Here is a 22,829-nt window from a genome sequence, read left to right on the forward strand (position 1 = left end):
CATGGGGACACTGTTAGCTGTTAGCGGTGTCTATAATAACTCACTAAACTCACAAAGTGGCCCATGAAATTTTTTTTTTTTCCAGCGGATGTCTTAGTTACAACATGATTGAGCTAACTGGAGTAGTTTCATGTCGTATCCGACAACGGGAGGCTTTTAACAGATGACGTCCTAATGTTAGCTTTGCTGCTGCTGTTAGCTGTCCCTGTCAGTTGATGCTTTCTAGACAAAGTGATTTCCCAAAACTGAATAAATACCACACATAGCAACACAAAACTGCTTTGCTAGCTCAATTATGTTGTAACTAAGATATCCGCCGGAAAAAATATGTTTTTCACGGACCGGTTATTGAGTTTGTTTACATGGCGATGGCAGCTATGAACGAGCTAACCCTCGTCTGCTGAGTTTTAAAAATGCCGGCTATTTTGTTGCTTTCTGTTGACGTCACATTCCGCCTAGAGTATATCCAATCAGCACCAAGTAATCCCCAAGCCCCAGCCAAGAGTTTTTCAGGCCGTTCTGAGTACCTACTCGGAGGCAGGGACTTGTTTAGCCCCTGTAAAAGTTCCGGAACTCTGTCCTTCGGGGGTGGTTCCTGCGGTGGAGACACACACCAACGGCCCCGGCCCCGTAAATTTACCCCGAAGTTCCTGCGGTGGAAACGGGCCTTATGTAATGCTAGCGTCTCAGGAAGATATTTGAATGGAAATTGGTTCTTTGGGTACTCACGCGTCTCAACTACACAGACATGCTCAGCTTATGCTAGTCCCAGTTTGGGGCACAAACTATGCACTTCTTTGCATGCAGTGTACAATTTTCACCAATTGTATTTGAATATTTCTGCACACTCGCCCCGTAACAGTGTTGGAATTGCATAATCTGGGTCTAACTGGAAAGCTGAGACTCTTGTGGATTAAATTATGTCAATTTTATTCATGTGTCATGGTGTCAGCCCCCAAAGCAGCCATTTCATTGTTGTGAGACCATTTTTTAAACAGACATCGCTGTATAAAATGACCTACAGTGACCTCGAGGATAACTGCAAACTTAACAGCCACAAACTATAGACCTTGTGCAATCAGAGGATGTATGGCTGGATGAGTTTCCAGAAGAGAAGTGTTCGCCATCCATTTGCTGGAAAATGCAGCTCTTACAGAAATCATCAAATATCGAAAGTTTTTGACTCCAAATCACAGTGTGGATTTCTCTGTGGTATTCTTTAATTTCTTGGTGTCTTCATGTGGAATTATGGAGGGATTTTTGACCATTTTTTATCAATTCTTGAGTGGTAAAACATGCTTAAGTTTAGCACCAAAACTGTGTAACAAATACTAACAACCCAACAACCCAAAAATTACTGCAACAACTTACGAGACATTGTTGAGGATGGGAATGGCCATCATATACTTCCATCAAAGTTTTCTAAGGCTCTATATACTAAACCTTTGATATCTTGAGGTTCCCAGCTGTCAGATGATGTTTACCACCTCTATGTGGCATATACTGTTTACCTGCTATCTCCCCAAAAAGATCCCCTGTTCCCTGCAAAAATGGGACACAAAATGGGTCTATGTACTTCTAGGGTTAAAGAATAATGACAGAGATTTAAATCAGGTTTTGCCCAGCCTTCTACTACGCATTCTACATACAATACATTATGGACCGATTCGTTGCTATTCTGTTGCTAGGGCAACAACATTGGTCCCTGCTTACTTCCTGTCAGCTTCTGCATTAACATACATTCAAACAGGAAATACAGAGGGAACCATTTAGAATGTTTATGTTGTCCAGTTTGAAACGGTATACAATACCAGTCAAAAGTTTGGACACACTTGAAAAGTGTGTCCAGTGTGTCAAAAGTTTGGACACACTTGAAAAGTGTGTCCAAACTTTTGACTGGTACTGTATATTCTTTTTTTTTAAAGATGTATTTACTTTCAAAATCGTTTAAAAAACACTGAAAACTACACTGTTAAAGGTGAAACGACCTTTGCTGGTTTGCCTGTAAGACAAATTTAAGGGCTAAAAACCTGCTAGCTTCCAAGCTAATAGGTTCAAAGCTAAATTCATTGCTGCTCACTTCCTGTTCGGATTTTAGTTAAAAGATCTGCTAGATTTAATTAGGAATAGGCTACGTTAATTTTACAGATAAGATATCTTGAAATGGACGTAAGTCGAGTTTCAGTACTTTACCCTCACAGCTCACCTGCTGGTCGGTTTGTGAGACACACTCGCGGCCTTCCGCCGTCCCCCGGTCCTCAAGTACCGGATGTAACAGAGCCCACCACCGGCCTGGAGTGGTTTGAAATGACCGCGTCAAGTGGTATTAACACGTCTATGTAGTCAGAATATTACTAGTAAAATTAATAATGCTAATTCTTGACCAAGTATCTTTTTATTGCCACAGGTCCTTCCAGTTCAGACCAAGGAGTCCCAAGGTCGCCTGTGGTGTTAGCTTCAGCTAGCATCCATAGCTCCCCTCTCTACAGTGAGTCTGCTAATAGCTAATAGCCTAGCTGGCTACCGATTAGCACATTATGATTTTACTGTGAATATTGATAAGTATTTGTCAGATACAGAGAACCTAGTCAAATAAAGAGGAACATTTCAGCTAACGTAAATGTGATAGAAATATTTTAATTAGGAATGTTAATTTTTAAACTAAAAGCAATCACAAAATGTGCTAACTTAAACACAAATAAATATACTCAAGTTTACTCAAATGTACTCATCTTTACTTGTGCTTGAGTATATCTACAAGGTATGTTAAATTCCACTACATCAGCATCCATACTTACTGGTTGTAATTTTCCTGATTCATTTAAACTACCCTTGAGTATTTAAAGTTGATTAAATTACTGACCATAACAGTAAAATTCTGCCTCTGTGTTCATTTTAATGCATGAGTGATAACACCCTGATAATGTAATTATATAAAAGTGACAGGGGCCATTAATGCCTTTACTTATGTCAAATTAATTTTAAATTGAAGGGCTTTAATTGGTGAAGGAATGTTTTACAGCTTTTTTTCTAATTTGACTTAATTAAAGGATCTAAACGCTTCTTACACCACTGCCCACTCTCAACCAAGGTTTGAACCTCACAGTAAGTTTGTCCATATCTGATTCAAAAACACATGGAAACAAATACTACTGCATTTTACAGACTTTGCAGTCCCATCCACCCCAGTGCAGGAAGCACTGACGTTTCCCCTCAGCCTCAAGGAAGAGTTCTGCACACCACCCAGCAACAGTATGGTGTCACCACTGGGTAAGATCCTGAAACATGAGGATAACTGTGTGCACTTTATGAATAAACATTGCCATGTATAGTGCATAGTCCACGGCATAATTAATAGACAGCAGTTGTGTTATGCCTTTTTATCCTCATACTTTTTGTACAAACACCCACAGTTCAAACTGTGCCCACCTTTGGAGAGCAAGAGCCTTTTTTGGAAAGAAAATACTCTTTCAAAAGTGGATCCAAACCCAGTGTAGAAATGGCAAAAGAAAATGGAGTAAAGTAGAGAAAGACATCATCTGGGAATCAAAAAGAAAAGACACAAACTGAGCCTGGAAGCTGTAAGTCATGTTTTGTTCATTTGTTTATGATGTGTTATGACCAGCATCTGTGCCGATTGTTGAAAATATATTTAGACTCCATTGGTAGGTCCTTGAATTTATGCTTATGTGTTTATATTTATTTGTATCTTCACTATATGACTGACTCTCTTACCCCTATTCTTCCGTACTGCCCATCAGTCATCCTTGTTACTGTTACAGTTGTCATACAATGAGATACTTCTTTATCAGAGCCTGTAGGTGTCACTGTTGTACTTGTTATCTGGCACTTGAGCAGCTGCTGTTGTTTGTGTAAGTTGGTGGAGAAACTGATATGCTTCTTAGACAGGCAGAGACACTGTATTTTGGTCAAATACATGACATTTAAAGTTAAATATTGTTATTTAACACAGTTACTTTTTGGTGGTTTGCTGAGCTGGTTGCTCAAAATGAGAAGTGATACTCTGCAAGGCTCCTGAGCTCAGGTTAATACAGGGGAATAGAAGCTTAGTGAAATGTTTTAATGAAGATGGCTGGTTTAATGCCTGCAGCCAGTAACAGAAATGTGGTCTGAGGTTTCCTTAGATGCAGGACTTTAGGCGATTGATTCTAAAAGTTTGGGGCAAAGAGGGTTTCGCTGGGAAATACTTTGACGCTACAGCAGGGTTAGATTCACTGTGGACAAAGGACAAAAGTTTTAGACATCTGTCACACGCCAGCGCATGCCCTCCGCCCTCCAGACAATAAAGCTGTGGGTAGGAGGGTGGTGTCCGGGGAAGAGGGTCAGGATCTCCTCAACTCTTCCTGTCCATTTATGCTACGCTCTCTTGAGCTTCTAACAGGGTCTTTACATAACACAAATGACTCCCTTACCAGTTTTACAACATGGGCTTAAAATAATACTATGTAGGTATCACTTGATTTTACTGGTACAAATTTTAAGGAAAGGGGGACAATGTTCAGAGACTGATTGTTGAAATAAATTACTTAGTTGGGTTTAAATGCAGGTTTTGTTTTCCTGAGGAATTTTCTTGAAAGTATTGCTCCATTTAAATCCAATTAAAGATGTATAATCTTTAATTTATTATAGAAAACTTTATTCCTCTTGTATGTTGAATTGAATTGTATGGAAGTGTAATACATTCGGTTGAGAAAAAAATGCCCTGTTTTTTTCTGAATTAACATGATTATTATCTCAGAATTGTAAAAAAAAAAAAAAAAAAAAAAAGAAAGAAAAAGAAAAAAAGTTTTCATGAAAAATATCTGCTGTTTTTCTGAATAATTAAATTATTATATTGTTAATTTGGAAAAACAGCACTGTTTTTTCCCTTTTTTCTTGAAAAAAATAATACCTCTGTTATCAGGACATTTGGGGTGCAGTAAACAGTTTTGTCAGTGTCACATTCATGTTGCAATACTGGGTAAAGTTACTTGCTATCATGCTGCAACATGAAGTTGGACCTGGAGTCAATATTTTAAATTGAAAACAGTAGTATATTTTAGTGAATGATAATGACACTTAACATTTTCAAATTACATGGACAAAAAGACAAAGTCAGACCTTTCTTTGGTGTGATATCTTCATTTCCATGACACAACAGTCTTTAATGAGGTAGACTATAACAGGTCAAGAGTTAGAAGCATTGCTCGTTAAACTGGCATGTGAAATGACATGAAATAAATATTTCCATGTACAATGTCTTCAAAATGAGGTAGAATTGGTTACAGAGAATGTACAAGATACAACAAAAGTACAACTGGATAACAGAGATAACACTGAAATGCCATTTGCCATCAGCTGGACAAATTCAACTCCACTTACTTCAATGAATCAGAGTAACACCAAGAAACAGCAAACACTGTCGTTTGTTGCAGTGTGTAGGTAAATGTAATGCACATTCTTTGTGTGGCATTGAAGAGCATTCAATTGTTGTAGCTAAGCGCTGAAATACTTTTAAAATCTGGGGGTAACAAACAATATTATTTGTGTAACACCTTTTCTTTAATCTGTTTTCTTTTCTCCAGAATTTTTTGAAGGTAAATCTTTGTGTGAGGTTTATTTTTCACACTCAACCACATTCTGAGTTCAAGTTCAATTTTATGAATGTGCTTATATTTCCAAATTAAAATACTTTTAATCACATTTAATTTCAGACTAAATCTGAAGCTGCATTTCAGCCTAAATCTTAGTATTAAAGGGGATCCACTCTGGGCAGGGTTTTAGGCAAGACTTTTGTTTGATTTTAACAAAATAATAGTATGGCACAACTGATGAAGGGGTGACATAGAAGAGCAACAAAGCTACAACTTGGCAAAAAAACAAATGTTTACGGCTGTAACTGTACATAGTTTCTGACAGTGCACATACTTGGTAAATTTTTAACTTCTCCCTTCTTCATGGCCTCATGTTAGAGTTGAAATCAAGCTGATTGCCTGGTGACACTGTCAGCAGTTTTAAAATACTGATATGGGAAAATGGAGACTGGACACTTTATTAAGACATTTAATAAACACCTATTATAAAGCATATACTGTAGCATGTGTACGTCTTGATATGTCAAAAGTTGTTTATCAGGAGTGCTTTGTTTTTGACAGTTTGTCCACAAAAACCGTTTTCCCACTGCTAACTACACTAACACTTAACATGTCATTCAATTCTCCACCAAAACCTAGAAGAGAATTACATCTATACATGAAGAAAATATGTTTCATATATCTAAAAACACCATTGATGTACATTATGGCATGTATTGTCCTTTTAAAAAAAATATCTGAATTACATTCAACATTTCAGGCCTTGGTACAAAAACCTCAAGTTTAATTTTCCCAGAGCTAAGAAGCAGTGTGTGTGTGTGTGTGTGTGTGTGTAGGTGTGCATGCATGTGTGGGTATGTGCATTTTCTACTAGTATCAAAGGCCTTGTAAGTTCATTGTTTCCCTGAAGTGTTCAGAGTATGTTTTGCTCTTAATAAAAGCCATGGCTCTGTTTTCATCTTGCTCCATAAAGCTCCCTACAAACACCCTAAGGTAATAACATACATTCTTATTTTATCATTCTGAGGTAACAATATTTTTCCTGAGTATTCAATAACACGACTATAAATCATCCTTTTGAGAGGCAAAAGTAAAGAGAATGCATATTTAAAAAAAGTAAATCCTGTTGCAGACGGGCAGGTGGATCTTCATCAAGAATGTAATGTTAAGTGACAATTATTTGAGGCACTCAGAAGCATTTATCCTCCATTGAGATCTGTATGCCTCTCAGTCTGGGCTGTGCATCCAAACAAAAGATAAAAAACAGGCTTACGTGCCTTTAAGCTTCTCTGAGTGAATGTTATCATTCATGTCATTACTTCTTTTTACTTTGAGTATTAAGGTGTAAGTTGCACTGTTATTCACAGATTTTTCGAAAATAGGTTTAGGATCAGCAGAAATCTGCTGTAAACAACACGCTTTGAAGACTGTCTGCATATATGCTGTCATTGAGTGAACGCTTAATACGTTTGAACAAATGAACATAAAATCTTCAATTCATTTCCCCACTCTTTCTTTACATCAAAACTATTTTAGAGGGCGGCTTCATGTATACTATGTAATCATTTGATAAGCAGCTTGTTATGTATAAACTGGACAAAAATAAAAAGTTGTTCAGTAATGAAGAAGGTTGAGAACAAGAAGCAGGACCCCAGGATAGAATACGATAAAGACCATGACAAGAAGAGGTTAAGGAAACTGAAAAGACAAGTCAAGTTTGGGGGGAAAGCGAGTGCTGAGCAGGAAAACATTCATTTCTCGAGGCCAGGTGACAGACCAAGCCTTAGAGTTAGAGACTTAGAGAGCTGTGTAAAGAAGCAGTGATTGTACTGAAGTACTATGGCAACCTCACCATTTCAGTTATTGCTCTCCTTACTTTTTGGTCGGTAATGATTTTTGTGGTAGAATGTATTGCAGTCAAAGGCCTTTTGCATACATAATGGCCACAAATAATTACACCAATTTCTAAAGCAGCAACATTGCAGTGCTGCTGCCGCAGTAGCAGAGAGGAAATAAATAGGATCCTGAGAGAAACAGACACTCACACGTTTAGACTGTCTTAACGCTAGTTATGTTTAGAATGCCTTACCTTAACCCCTAAAACTTACCCTAACCTTACGGAGCAAAATGCCCCTGTGAATCTTTGGGAAAACATTAATAATGAAAATGTTTAAAGATGCACAAGAAATCCCAGTCTTGTGCCCTCTTGTGTCTGTTAGTGAAACTAAACCTTTCATTGACAAATCCAACTTTATTCCCCCCAAGTCTGTCATGATTGAGAACCCTGGTTGGTTTCAAAGAGTGCAAGAATCTTCTCATGTCCAACCAGTGTTGTCAGCGCCCTGCAGTGGGGTCCTCGGATCGTGTGTGCGATGCGGGTATCTTCATAGACATTCTCTGTTGCTGAGGAAAGTTGTGCTCCCCTGTCACGCTCTCTCCTGCTAGGCTTGATGGTGGGCTGTAGTCCCCTGCCCCGCCATAAGGGGGTGACATCATGGGCTTTCCTGGTTTGTAGGCCTGTGGGTCCGAGGCCGAACCGCTCATGTCGTAGCCATTACCGTGCCCTTTGCCATGACTGTTTCCATGGCCATTGCCATACTTTCTGTAGCGTGATCCCTCCACCTCTCCAGCCTCCTGTCCTTCCTCTGCCATCTCAAAGGCCTTACGTTTCAGTGGCACCCCTCCATCGGAGCTCCCTCCAAGGCTGTGAGATGGGTAGCTGTAACTGCCCCCCACCATTGTGGGCCTAGGGGCCAGAGGAGTGGGGGCACTAATCCCAGGGGGAAGGTAGGAGGCACTGGGGTGGCTGTATCCAGACGACAGGCTGGTTTGGGGATAGCAGCCTGGAGGATAGTTGTAGACTGGAGTGCTGGCGCTGTAGCTGGGCACAAGAGTAGGTGCGGCCTGCAAAGAGTGTAGGGGGGCAGGCGGAAGTGCTGCGCTGGGCTGAGGGCAGTATCCTGAGGACAGGTAGGTGCTGTTGTAGGCAGGAGGATATTCCTGAGATGATGGGGTACTGCAGGAGCCAGCGCCACTGTAGCCTGGCTCGGAGGCCAAGTTACTGCTCACTACTGTCACACTTCCTGTGGCTGGGATGCCCACTGATGCAGAGCCGACCTTTGTGCCAGTTAATGCTTCTAGTCCAGGGTAACACTCCATGCCCTGACCCAGAGCCCATGGCTCAGATTCAGTTTTTAGGAAAGTTCCAGGCTCTGAGTATGCCCCTGTAGGAGGGCGTTCATAGGACAGCTCCAAGCCTGAGTACTTCTCAGCATAGCGTTTGAGCAGAGAAGAAGCAGTAAGGGCAGATATGTCATCACTTGCCCAAGGGTAACCTGCAGGGGCATAGCTGCGGCGAGCAGCTGTAGCATAGGGGTCGTGTTTGTGGGCAGACGGTGGTGAGGTGGTAGAGGTGACATCTAGGTGCTGCTCAGGCCACTGAGATAAGGGGGCGGCGTGCTCCGGGGACCAGTGCATCTTCAACAAACCTGACAGAAACGAGAAGCTGAGTTAGTCCAGACAATCGCGAAATTATGTATCAGATGTTTCAAATTAGCAGTGCAGTAATTTGTGTAGCCCAGTTATTTTAGGTGTTTTACCTCCCCTGTCTTCAAAAACTTACAAGCAAGCTATGAGTCCAGCCTCATGAATATCTGCCCTCATAATCACATCAGCTCGCTGACCCTTTTCCAGAATCATGTCAATGCTTAGCCTGTGCTCTTCTACACAGTTTCATCCAGGCAGGGGACAACTGTTCTAATCTTTATGTGAAGCCGAGAAACATAGCCCCCAGCCTGGTCTCCACGGCGATAAGCCTCTATCAGCCTGTGAGCTGCCCGCTGCCTTTGCCTCTCTCACATTAGGGCCATTGTTGTCTCAGTGACTCTCTTAGTCCACAGAGCCACCCCCACTGAGTGTGTGATCTAATTCGGCCCAAACCTCAGGGGTCTGCTGAACAGGGGGGGTCAGAGTAGCTTTTCATCATACAACACATAGAGACCGGACTAGTATATCTGAAAACACTTTTACAAATACACAGATTGATTGAGCAGTCAAAAAAGTCAGATTTTCATGTGCCATGTGTGATTATGCATGCACATTTACACAAACAGAGTAATCCACTGGTTTAGTGGCCAGGGGCTTTGATTGGCTTTTGCAGGCCTTGTCTTTTTGAACTGGCATTAGGCTGACATTCCAGGCATTGCAGAGTATTATTAAACTGTCCTGACCCCAGGCCTGAGGCTTCTCTACAACAGCACTGGACAGAGGAAGAAGTTAGTGCCTCATATGTTATCAATAAATTGGTAACAAAATCATGGTACATTCTCTAGCAATGCAGACAGGCATAAATATCTTTCCTTTGTGACTTTTTTCTGTCCTTTTGCAGTCTCTGCAGTTTTTAACACTTTCTTCTCAGTTTTGCAGAATTAAAACGACTTCTGAATAAATGAGGTCTATTCATTCATTCTTTCTTTTTGAAAATAATCCTTACACTTCAAGGAATGTTTTTTCTTCATTTTGTCAGAAAACAGCATGTTGCAATCAAACATATTGTGATAGTTTCATGACTTAAGCTTTGATTTAGGATAGGGTTGCGACTAACGTTTAATTTCATCTTTGAGTAATTTGCCAGTAATTCTTTTGACCTACTGATAAATTGTTTTTTGATAAAATGAGGAAAAATGCCCAGTAAAACCGACCAGAGCTGTCTGAAAACCAAAAGAAATTTACATTCTACAGTGATATTTAAAACAGAAGAAAACAGCAAATTCTCACATTGGAGAAGCTGGAATCAAAAACTAATTAGTATTTTTGCTTGAAGAAAATGATAATAGTCAAAATAATTGCTCATTAATTGTCTGTCCATCGCGTAATCGACTATATAGTTTCAGCTTCATTCAGGCCCCTGCTCATCCAGATGTTTTAGGAATTGGGCCACGCCTCTTTTCAAAAGCTGCATTAGGAAAAAAAAAAAAAGGCAGGGAATAATAGCAGCAGTGGTAGGTGTTTATATACATACTTACTCGCTCACACGTCTGGTCTGAAATGGTCTACATGTGGATTATGTCAGGTTGTGTCACATGTCCACTAGGACCACCAGATGGGCCTCAAATGGGCCACATGTTGATCCCTAAATTAAATGAGCCTTCAACCCAATAATCCCACTCATCCAATCCAGGGATCGCAGCGCTCTTGACCAGCCCAGGCTCCACCCTGGATCAGAGAAATCCCTATCCCTCTGGGAATTCTGACTGGTCAAGGTGCACATCCCGGGCACAAAAACATGATTGGCATATTATCACCAACACACAGTCATACCTGTGTAAATACCGTGCCACAAATAAATGTTCAACAGAAAGTTCTAAGAGAGATACTTATGTAGTTAAGAATCAAAATAACTATATATCTTGATCCAGGAAAATACTTAACCCTGACCAGAGGGTGTTGAATCATTGTATTTCACAGTAATCTACAGAAGATCAAGGCTGGATTACTTGATGGGTCTTCTGGGCACAGGGTTAGGGAGCCCTTAAGTCCCCTAACCCTGAACCACAGTGCCTACTGTGAAGTTAACATTTCTCATTACAGACCCCAAAGGTTCAGTCATTTTTAGACAATATCAGAGCCCAAAGTCCTTCTGAAAAACCTGAAGAAATATACTAAATGTTTACATGAAAGACACCATTATAACATCTCATGAGGAAGTGTTTATCCCCTTGTATTTTCTGTCGATGTTAAGGTTTTTTCCTCTGTATGATCATCACTTCCTGAGCGTGGGATTGTTTCTCCTCCTGATTTAGGTTTTATAATGATAGTGTAATATGTTGAACAGATTGTAAAGCTCTTTGAGGCAAAATTGTGATTTTGATCTATATGGGTAAAATTAACTTGACTGAATATTTCCTCTCAATGAACATATACCCAACACTAGAATTCAACTGAGGAAACAGCAAAAAACCTGTGTCTTTATAAACTCTACATGTCACCTCCCTAGTTCTAGGCTGAAGAGAAAGGTGTCAACTTTTTACATAAACAGTTTTAACGTTTAGCTTTGGGTATTCTGGCAACAAGATAAGCATCATCTTCTCTGCCACCCTAATGTATGAGAGTATCACTCAAATCCCTATCATACACTTAAATACAATGAAAATGCTTTCACAGTACCAAAGTCCAACACCTTCTTACATCTAAAGACCATTTGTCATAGGTCAGAGTGTTGTTAGTCACAGACTATAAGATTATGCAGGGCCACTATTTGCACGATTGCTACCTTGAAGTGGGAAAAAAGTGGACAGAAATTGCTGCAGCCCTTGAAATCCCCAGTCAGTATGGTTTATGCCATAGCTAGCTATCTTAACACTGTTCTCAGTGGGGCGTTTTGCAAGCTAACGTTAGTGACTGGACTGTTTGCTTTAACATTCTGCTTGTTTTAACCAACGAACTAACTGTATGTTTCAACTGAAGATTGCTCGATTTAATCATATATGTATGACTACACCAAATATAAATTTTCATTCATGATTTTACATGAAAACAGACCCCTCCATGTTTTGTGTCTTCCCAGTTTGCTATTTCCTGTTTGATGCTGGATGAAGTTGTTGACAATGTTCATGTCATTGAACATTGGAAACTTCTCTGTCTCCATGAGCTTGGACCAAAAACCAATTATCCCAATTCAAGTTAGTGGAGCATTAAACAGGAAGTCAGTCACTCAGCTGATTGAAGATGGCCACGTGGCTGCATTCGGCTATGTTTTGCGGCCGTAAGTCTCTAGTGTGCTTGCTCTATGAACCCCACTATGCTGAAATATCTGGGTACTTTCATTCCATGGTAACTGAGCATTTTTGGCTTCATCCGCCACTGAGCAACTTTCATGGTAATGAATGGGGTTCAATGCTGTACCCAGGTATACACCCATTCTAAAACTTGTGAGATTATTTAACATGTTTGATTTTATTGGAACGTCAGGATGATAAAAGGACTGACTTGAGACAGTTCAGACTGAGTTTTATCACCACCTAACACCAAACGATTGAGATCACAGAAGCATGCCAAAACTCTAGCAAAATTATGATGATTTTATTCCGACATTGAAAATTTGTCTCTAACAATAAAACTGTTTCAGATTTTTTTTTGGTGTAAATCTGGTATGAAGTGTGCTCATGAAGTTTAAGTTGAAGAAACCATTTGTTAAGTGCTGTTTACCCAACAGCAGAACATTTGACAAATCTGAGGTAGATTTAAAACAATTATAATCAACATAATGTCAATACATTAAACCATCAGAAATCTTAATTCTGGTTAGGAGCATGTCAGATTCTCTGTGCAGACAGTTCAAAACATTTTGTAAGTGTTTTAGCTGACAGTGTAAACAGGATAAATAGACAAAACCAAAGCCTCAACTGTCGTCAATACTTACTACACGTTTTATATCCACAGTTTGTAATTTCTTCTGTTTCTCAATCTAAATAATGACAAAAGACGGACTTTGATGACGTTGTGAAGTAACGTGCGGTAATATATTGTCGATACAAATCTATCTGACGTGAATAAGGTAGAAATTATGTTTACAGACGAGGATAAGTATGAAAGGTATATTCACGTTACCTTTAGTTAGGTAATGTCCAATCATTTAAATGAAATAGCTGGTTAGTCAGTCACATTAAATTTCCAACAAATAGCATTTGCGGGGTCAACTACACAGCTGTTGTAGCTAACATTATGTGGTGAATTCAGTCATGGGGTAGTGCTGACCTGTGGTGGGTGGTCGCAACAATTATTGTATTATCAAATGACTCTCTGTATTTAAATAAGGTTTTATCTGCCGATCCCAATGAGAATCCGCAGCTCTTTGCAGACTTTAGCCAAATTCTTAATACATTATATTAATTTGATTAAAACTGCTTTAATGAATACAAACATCTTTCAGACTTACAGAGCATTCATCCACGATGTAAAGTCCATCAGTGTGTGAAGAAACAAAAACTTTGTGCTAAAAAACATGGCAGCATTTACCACTTATTTGAATCCTAGCATCATGCAAATGGACAGACACACATACTGGGTCATCAGATTAATACTCACTGGTCATGCTGATTGCAGGCATGAGCCATTCGTTTGCCGCTTTGCCTTCAATCTACTCCTCTCACCCAGTCTTCACCCGAAGGTCCATAATCTACCCAAGACATATTAGAGCGCAGTAATCTAATGTGTCTGGAATCCTCATCAGAACACAGCGGAGTAATGTAAAAAACTGAGGATCACTCTGAGGTTAGACTGTAGAAGAGTTAACTGGAGGGTCTGGATGAGTTAAGGACCAGACTGAGGAAACCAGACTAATGAAGGATTAGAGCACACAAGGCTTATGGGAGTGTCGGTGCTGTGTGACAATCTGACAGCCATGGACCAGAATTAAAGAAACATCACCACTGCTGAGCTTACTCCTTATGTTGCCAGTTAGCTTGTAACTTAGAAGAAGACTTTATTCAGTGTATTATTATTGTGCAATAAGGCAAAAGGATGATGCTAATGTAAACATAAATAGACATTAATTATGCAGTTACAAATATATGGCTACAAAATAAGACTGTTTAAAGCTGTGCTGACTTATGCATTAATGCCGGTGATCAGTTCAGTGTCAAACCTATTTCATTTTGAAAGAATTTTTTTTTGATTTATTGGCAGATGTTTCTCTGAATAAAAGTACATAAAAAAGTACATAGTAGATCTACTTTGTAATGTGATTAATTATTACAGTTACGTTCTGTAAAAATGAATGAGATGTCTCACAATTAGACACTATGGTTTGTTACTGTAACTCTACATACAACCTTGCTCTGTTTCAGCTGACCAACATTTCGTGTCGAACATTTATTGAACATGCTCATGTTTTCAGTAAACAGTGAACTGCACATATGAATTTACAACTAATGAATGTAAACATGGGCATTGTTCACGTCGTGACCGTTACCAACACTCACACACTGTGTTTTATGGCATCAGAGGATTTAAGGCATCCAGCATGCTGCTGCTGTGTCAAAGACAGTTTCCCCCTACCTAAATCTAAACCAAAAATTTTCCTTTACATAACATACAAAACCACAGAGGGTGGCACTGATGCATTTTAACAGGAGGGAAACACTGCTCAGCTGTGGAACAGACTTTGACACAACACCTGCATGGCTAGTACAACTGGCAATTCAGGCAACGCAGCTTCTGAGTCTGGTGAAGCCAGTTCATAAGAATATTTGAGGGAGTTTTATGAACAAATCAGTACAGATTCCAAGTGAAGAATCTCACATTTTTATGCAAATTGTGCCTGCTGGGTCTGAAAAAACAGTGACAATTCATTGCAAATTATGAACTATTCAAATTATGAACTATGAATGTGAACTAATTCATTTTAAACTGTGTGAACTGAACTTTGAGTTACCTCTTGAGAAGTGTAAACCTGCACAACACTGCTGATATAGCACACTCAGTTATGTTAAAGTTACAGTCCCTTATAGCAGAAGTTCGTTGAGAATTTTACTGTGTATACAGTAAAGATAGTCTTAGATTTTTTTAACCCTTCTTTATAAGATGAAATGTGAATTCTTGCGACAGATTAAAACCTCTTACTGTTCACAAGTGCTGTAGCATCAGACATCTGTGTCCAAGTGAGGATATTAGAGAACAGGGTTTGGGTATTAGGTGGGATGAGTGAGGAAGCCCCTAACCCCTAATCTAGCACCTCATGTTGGCTTGAAGCTTGGAAACACCCCATCATTCATGGCAATGCTTGGCTTACCAAGAGGCAAAGATGAGTACTAAGTCGGCTTGGTATTATGACAGCTTTTCTTAATCAACATGATTATCATACTGTCGACCAGCACCAGTGGTGTCTCTTTGTCTTGCAGCAGTGTGGCTATCAGACACATCAGAGGGGAAGGGGAGTCTCATAGGGATGAGAAAACCAGTGAAACAAGAAAAAGAACTTAAGTTATATCTTTCAGACCATTTGGTTAATATAGAAAAAATTTTATTGGGCTGTCACTACAGTGTTCTTATGTGTGCCAAGGTCATTTGTAATACTGTGTAGGCTCTAACTTTCTATTGCTGTACACAGCTGTTAAAACGATCACTTCTACTGTTTGGTGATCTACAGACACACTACAGTCAAACGCCACTGTAATATAGCAATATAGTGTGCAGTTACTCAATAGCCCCTTTTACACCACCTCTTCAAGATGGTAATTCCGCCTCACCGTTCTGTTCAAAAGGTACAGTTGCGGAATGGGGGTACAGAGTTGTCTCACATGTAAGCTGGTATCGGAGGTAGTAACAGTGCTGAAATGATGTTCGTATAAAAAGCTGGCTGGATCGGACCATGGGCAGTACGGGGATGACATTTTGGCGATGTGTTGTGTGTGACCCACCATGGGAGATTTAAAAAGTAGCTGATAGCAGTTAGCAGCTAACTCAAAGAAGATGAAGACGGAAAATGTCTGCAAAATGGGAAAACAATTAGATTTGAGTACTCCTTACCCTCCAAGCAGAGGATGAAATCAGCCGCCATATAACAAACATGGTAAATGATTGTTGTTGCCATGTTGATGCCATTTTCATGGTTTAAAGTGCTGCCGACATGTGTGTTATATGTCACACTACAGGCTAACGCAGCTGTGTTACATTATGCCCATAACGCCCCTTATGTTTCCATGATGCCGGCATGCTGTCTAAAATCACAGACAGTAGCAGCATGATACATTATTTTGATTCTGTATAAAAATGCAAAGGCAGCATAAAGAAGGGACTTTGTAAAAGAACTATAGCATGAACTCTGTGTAAAAAGGACTAATTTTTTTAGAGTAACATATTAGCACAGAGAAAGAGCAATAAAAACCTCCATAGACACGTCCTAACATTTCCTGCAAGTAGGAATGCACAATAGTGGATTTTTGCCAATATCTGATATACTGATCTTTTCCACCTCAGTTTGGCTGATTGCCAATAGCGATTAAAGTGCTTTTTTTTTTTTGCCACCTACTTGCAGAGAACAATAAGTCTCTCCAGTGGTGGAATTAACATATTATTATGCCTACTCTTATTGTGTTGGCCCACTGGCAGATGCAGACATAAGTAAAAGTCCTTCAAAATTTACACAATAAATGGGCAAAAAAGGAAAACTACTTTAACTTAGATGACATGTAAAAAGTGCCATATTTTTTTTTATGTAACATTTTTTAACAAAACTGTAAAATCGATCCTATGTTAACAGGCTTGGCTGATGCTCTCATTGAGACAAACCTGACAATAGTCATAAGCAGGGCAAATCTGACCTATTTCAGCTGCTTAAAGTCACATTATTAAAGTCTAAGTCTTATTGGCCTGTTATATCAGCAGAAATGTTCATTTCCGGCTGAATGTGATTCAATCTTTTATCTGCAGATACCCATGACATACACATATTATATTACATCCCTGCCTGCAGTGTAATTCATGCCTACACTGTTAATCTCTGTGTTCAGTATGTTTTAAACATCTTGAAACATTTGTTAAAAATATGGTTACACTGCTTATGTAATGCTTGACATTACAGTTGTGATTTTGCAACAATGTATCTAGAGAGCATGGTGTATCCTGCCTTTTCTTGCCTGCTGTGTATTTTATGACACAGTTGTAATGTTGGGCTGAACGTGGCCCTTAACATTTGTATTTATGCAGACAACTCAGACACCTAACCTCTAACTAAGGTGAGGTGACACTTAAAAAATCGGTGTCTGTTCAAAACCCAAAAGTTACTAACTAAAAAGAAGAAACTGAATGATAATCTAAGCAGCCCCCTCCCTTGCTTACCAGCTGCCTGCAACAGCTCAGATGAGTGCTTGAGTAACAATTTGAGGGTGTTGCTGTAGGCTACTATTTATTGCTATGCAGTTATTCTAAATCCAAATGCAGTTATGATTGCGTACTTTCACATCCATTTCTTCACATACACCAGTAACAGCTGTGAAGAGATCATTTAAGCTTCAAAATGGCTTCCCTCCATGAAAAATAATAATTTTGTGTAACATTATTGAGAAGAGCGAGATTACATCAGAAGAGGAGATGGCCTGTCAGAGCGCTGAACGTGTTGAGGCAAGAGGGGTTCAAGAAAAACGAAGTTGAGGGAAAAATACTAACATTACAAGCAGACCAATCCTGCAGACACTAAAGTGAACACTGAAGTTATAAACATGTGGTTAGAAGCGAGTGTAAGCTGCACCAAATTCCCCTGGGAAACACGCTGTCCCCTCCATTGTGGCAGCCATGACACTCACACTCAAATCTGCCTTTAGTTTGCATGTAATTAATCGTCCCAACACAAGCATGAAAGTCTCCTTTAACCTACCCAGAGAAGGAAGTGAGGTAAAGTAACAGCACTGTGGTAAACTCCTCCTCCTCCTCCTCTCTCCTCTTCAAGATCTGTGCACGAATGCTACATGGCATCTGGGTTCACCAAAATGCAAAATATTCAGTGTATGTGTGTATATGTATGCAGGGAGTAGGGTGTTTGTAAACTGGAGACTGATCCATCCAATTAAGAGATGGACTTGATCAGCTCTCCAAATGACTGTCAACAACTTCCACTAAAACCAGTTTCAGTGCTCTAATCATTACTTATAAATGAGAGTTATCTTCAGGGATATGGGGATATATAGGGACCAATTCACCAAATCTCTTTCAAGGAGGCACAGTTATGCAAGTCATGCTTGCTCTCTGTGCGTCAGTGGAGGCTCGTTCGACTCGTGGTCCACTGCGTGGTCAGTATGAGTAATTAGGGGTTAATTAGATGAAAGTAGGTGTGGGGGAAGGGTCAGACTGGAATGGGGATTTGGGGGTTGCGAGGCATCAGAGGGCGTCTTGCTAGTCCGGCTGGTTGGCTAGATGTGGAGTGGAAACAAAAATCACCCCTCTGGAGCTGAAAGGTCCTCTGTTAGGGCTCTTTACTTCACTCACAATAAACAAAGACTTACATTTCCTGAGGATGGACAGACACTCTGAAACTACACACACCAAGACGCACAGGCTCAGGCAAACTGCTAGATTGTGCTTTTGGTGCTGTGTTTAGCCTCAGCTGGCCAACAGGCAGAGGAGCTCCTCGGTCATCTATCCGATGAGTCAGGCGGCTGGAATTCCAGGAATCCAACCTGAGATCTATTTACAAAGCACATATCCTCTCCATACGCTCTACATGCACTGTCCACTCTCAGGCTGAAGCAAGGGAGGGAGAGAACATGCTTACTTACAGTACTGATAAATGACCCTATCAGCTGTTTGCATTAGAGTTAATTCACACCACTGCTTGTAAGATCAATACAGAGCACATTAGAGGAGAAATTAAGTATGAATATACGTGAGGTAGTGGTCAATGCACTACAGACACACACCGCATATATCTCTGTCCTCCTTGCTTACATGAGGGTTAGATTGTTATGTAAGAATGACCATAGTCTGAAATGCAGCCAGTGTGCAGGAGGATCTGCTGAGGAGAAAACCCTCCTCTCTCCCCTTCCCCCTTTTCTCCAGGCCTACACAGTCCACCAGGCCACACTGCTGTCAGCCAATCAACTACTGTACCATATCTGACTCAAGTTTTATACATGTCTAACCTACAAGTCATGTCTGTCTACAAATCACATGACAGTTTAAGCCAGACTATGGCTTTTCCAACTTTAACAGACACACCGATCAGGCAGATTTATCTCAAAGCACCACAGAGAAACTAGTTTAATTTCTTTTTCTCTATTTTATTAATTTCTTTCCTTTCCTTTCACTCTATTTTTGCCTCCTAGTCTTCCTTTTCTTGAGCCTCCCTCTTTCTCTCCATGCTGTAGTAAAGACAGGACCGTGTGTCCGAGCCTGTGTGGTCAGTTTCCCCCTCCCCCACTGCTTTAGCTCACACACACACACACACACACACTCACACATACAAACATGTGGCAGAGGCTGGCCTGGCCCCTCTTTGCTTATTGTGTCCACTCATATATCAGGCTGCAGCTGACCAGTCCCTCCTCACGTCGCCTCCATCTGCCCTTCACTTTGCTCTATCTCTGTCATTTTACCACCAGTAGCACAGGTCCTTTACTATGACGCCTAATGAGAATCTAAGGTGTGCTACAATTTACTTAACAAGCTTTCATGATGGAGCACTACTATGTGTGTGTGAATGGAGGTGGAGGGTGATGTTTATTTGCCCCTCTATACAGGCCTAATGAGAAGCTGGTGACACAGGGTTACTAACGATCTGGCTTTCATTCACATAATGACTTCACCCTGGTAACTGGCAGCTAAAAAGGGCTAAAACTACTAATAATCACTGATTATCAGTATGGACAGAGCCCATAATGAGGTGTGGGTGATTGGATGTTTGCTTGTTTGAGTGTGTTTGTGTGCAGATGGACAAGAAATGTGACAATTTTAGTTGTGTTTGTAAAAGAGGGGAGAAATGCCATGATAGGATTGAGTGTAATGGAAGTTTCTGTGGGAAGAAATCTATCATGACGCTGTGAGTCTTTTTAAAAGAGGAATTTGACAGACATATGTTACTAAAAACTTCTGTCCGCTTTGAAAACTCCCTTCCTCTCCCTCCAAGATTTCTGTTGTTTTTATCTCCGTTCATCTGTGTAGCTGTTTAGAATATATATAAAAAAGCTTGCAGTAAATCCCTGTTGCATTATTCCAATCAGTTTAGCATTGTAATCCTGTTAAAGCTTGGTCTAATCAATAGCCCAGTCAATCAATATAAGCATATTCATCAGCCTGGATAGCAACCTCTCATGATTAGCACATGTGCAAGCAAGGCCTGTGCTGTGATGTGTCACAGAGATTTAGGTGATGTAATCAGCTTTTACATACTAATGTTGCACACACAGAAAATATATCAGTCCACTCTGATAACACTGGAAACAAAATATGACGCTACGATGTGTTTTTATGAATATTTCAACATAAAACACCATCCTAGTTTGGTATTCACACTTTGACATTGAAACATGTTATTTTCCACCTTAAATAAACATACATGAAGGTTGTCCCCAGAATCTCAAGGTGTGATGGTGCTATCATCTAAAAAACACGCATAGCAAACATTTTAACATTCTCAAAGAGCAGCTCTGAATACGACCAAGTGCTCCACTCCTCTATCTTCATGTTCCTTGTTAAAAGAAGACAGACAGTGTTGCTTTAGCTGCTCTCTGTTTAAACAAATTACTATACTTTATTCTCATGGAGGGGCTGAAAAAACAGCGACTGAATACTTTCTGTGAAATTCCTTAATGCAAGACTCAGCTGTTAAAGCCATTAGAATATCTGCCTTCTTGACTTCTCAGAGACCCCCCCAGCCCCTCGCTTCCCTCTGCTGAGCCACAGGAGATAGACAAAAGAGGAGCCGAAAGAAGAAGCTGTACAGAAAAACAGACTCAGACCAATCGCGATCACATCTTTCACGTACAACATGCCAAACAGAGCCATCATTGGACGTGACCTTACAGCTCATCAATCCAAGCACAGGCTGTAAACAAAATAATACAAAGCAGTGCAGACTTACTGTATGGGGTGACAGGACTGAGCATTCTGCAGCCCTGGCCCCAGATGAAGAGGAGAGGACCGGGTCCACTTGGTGCTATTGAGGGCCCAGCTGCATGCTGCGGGGCCTCCCTGGGCTACTGCTTCTCCTGCGGCTGTTGGCTCGGCTAGTGACTGGCCTCCCGGACCCCTCCATGGTTCATTTCACAGTTCAACACCACTTTGACACGCTGCCACCTGAAGAGCACACACATGCCAACGTCAGAGCCGTAAGACACAGTGAAGGAGACGACGGTGTTTGTTTTGCAGCCACTCAAAGTAAGATTGCAGGGAACTTTTGAGAAATTAATAAATTTGTAAAACGCCAATAATCAAACATATTTGTTTGCATTGGGCACATGTTAAATTCACTTCCTTTTAAAAAGACAGTTGTAAAAATAACTAAATATCTGGAGAAAGCAACTGATACTAACTCATAATGAGTTTCTCATGTGCTCACTTTTGCTTTCCTCTGTTTTTTTCAGTCTGTTTATGTGCATGCACGTGTGAGCGACCGATCAAGAGTTTGAACGCTAAATTCCCTGACAGAGGAGGCTTTTACCCTCAGCCCACGAAACCGCACGGCCAGCGGAGACAGGTTTCTAATTCTTTGAACACAACCACAACAGCAAAAGGAACTTTGTACTCTGCAGAGCAAGGAAGCTATCATGTCCAACATGGATTATATGAATGAGGGAGGAAAAAGAGCAGGAGAGTGCACAGATGTGTAACCTGGTTTGACATTTAGAGGACAAACTAGTGAGAATGTCATACAAATGTATGAAGACAGTAAAGCAGGCACAGTGGAGTCAGCTGCACATATAAGAGGGCATATCACACGTGAAGAGAGAACAGAGAGCATTGGAAACGACAGGAATGTGCAAGAACCATCAGAAACATTGTCATTACTGCTGAAATGAGATAAAAGCTAAATCTTTTCCAACAAGTGAGTAAGTGGTTACTGACCTGATCATGCCTGGATTTGCTCGATGAGTGGCTCAGTTTAGAAAGTAATCCACTATTCCACGAAGTACAACAGGGGAGCCGACGTGAATGTGTATGTATGTGTGTGTGTGTGAGGCTGGTACTCTCTTGTGGGACCCTATCCTTCTCTCCTACACTCCCTCGCTCGCCCTCTAGCTCCCTTCTCCCTCCCCCCTCTTGCTCTCCCTCGCCCAGTGACAACAGAGCAGCACATACATCCCCTCCCCCAACCACGCCACCCCTCCCCCTCCTCCTCCTTCTCCCTCTCTTTTGTTAAAACTATTTCAGCAGGAAGGGAGAGAGAGGGAAAAAGTGACCAATCATGCAGTGTCAGAGAAGAGCCTGTTTCCCCCTGCTGCGTGTGTATGTGTGTTTGTGCACGAATTTTCTATGTGTGTGCAGTCGAGGGTGATCTTATCTGCGAGTGTGTACGCACCGCATGTTTGTTTTTTAATTGTAGACCTTTGGTGTGATGAATGAGCATGTGGGACACATGCTGCTGAAAAATACTGAATTTTCTCCTTCACTGATCACATGAGAAGTTCAGTTATTGTCAATGACTTCTATTGATCTGTTACATTGATCTTAGTGGTGTTGGGAGGGTGGAGTTGAAACAACCATGTCAATATTACCTAATTCCTGTGGTACCCCCCCCCCCCTTGT

The 22,829-nt window shown here is 40.6% G+C and overlaps 1 protein-coding gene and 1 long non-coding RNA gene across 2 annotated transcripts; one reads left to right on the forward strand and one right to left on the reverse strand.

Moving 5' to 3' along the window:
• Positions 1-2,234: 2,234 nt before the first annotated feature.
• On the forward strand, positions 2,235-3,545 carry LOC117257281 (uncharacterized). Its single transcript, XR_004501686.2, has 4 exons — positions 2,235-2,323; positions 2,408-2,488; positions 3,166-3,270; positions 3,414-3,545. It is a non-coding gene; the product is annotated as an uncharacterized LOC117257281 (long non-coding RNA).
• Positions 3,546-5,122: 1,577 nt separating this feature from the next.
• Positions 5,123-22,329, reverse strand: LOC117257280 (fidgetin-like protein 2). Its single transcript, XM_033627354.2, has 3 exons — positions 22,149-22,329; positions 21,166-21,380; positions 5,123-9,082 (listed from the first exon to the last, which is right to left on the reverse strand). The coding sequence occupies exons 2-3, from the start codon at positions 21,188-21,190 to the stop codon at positions 7,929-7,931; spliced, it is 1,179 nt and encodes a 392-aa protein (XP_033483245.1). The 5' UTR covers positions 21,191-21,380; positions 22,149-22,329; the 3' UTR covers positions 5,123-7,928.
• Positions 22,330-22,829: the final 500 nt, after the last annotated feature.

This window comes from Epinephelus lanceolatus, chromosome 1, assembly GCF_041903045.1.
Source record: "Epinephelus lanceolatus isolate andai-2023 chromosome 1, ASM4190304v1, whole genome shotgun sequence".
NCBI lineage: Eukaryota > Metazoa > Chordata > Actinopteri > Perciformes > Serranidae > Epinephelus > Epinephelus lanceolatus.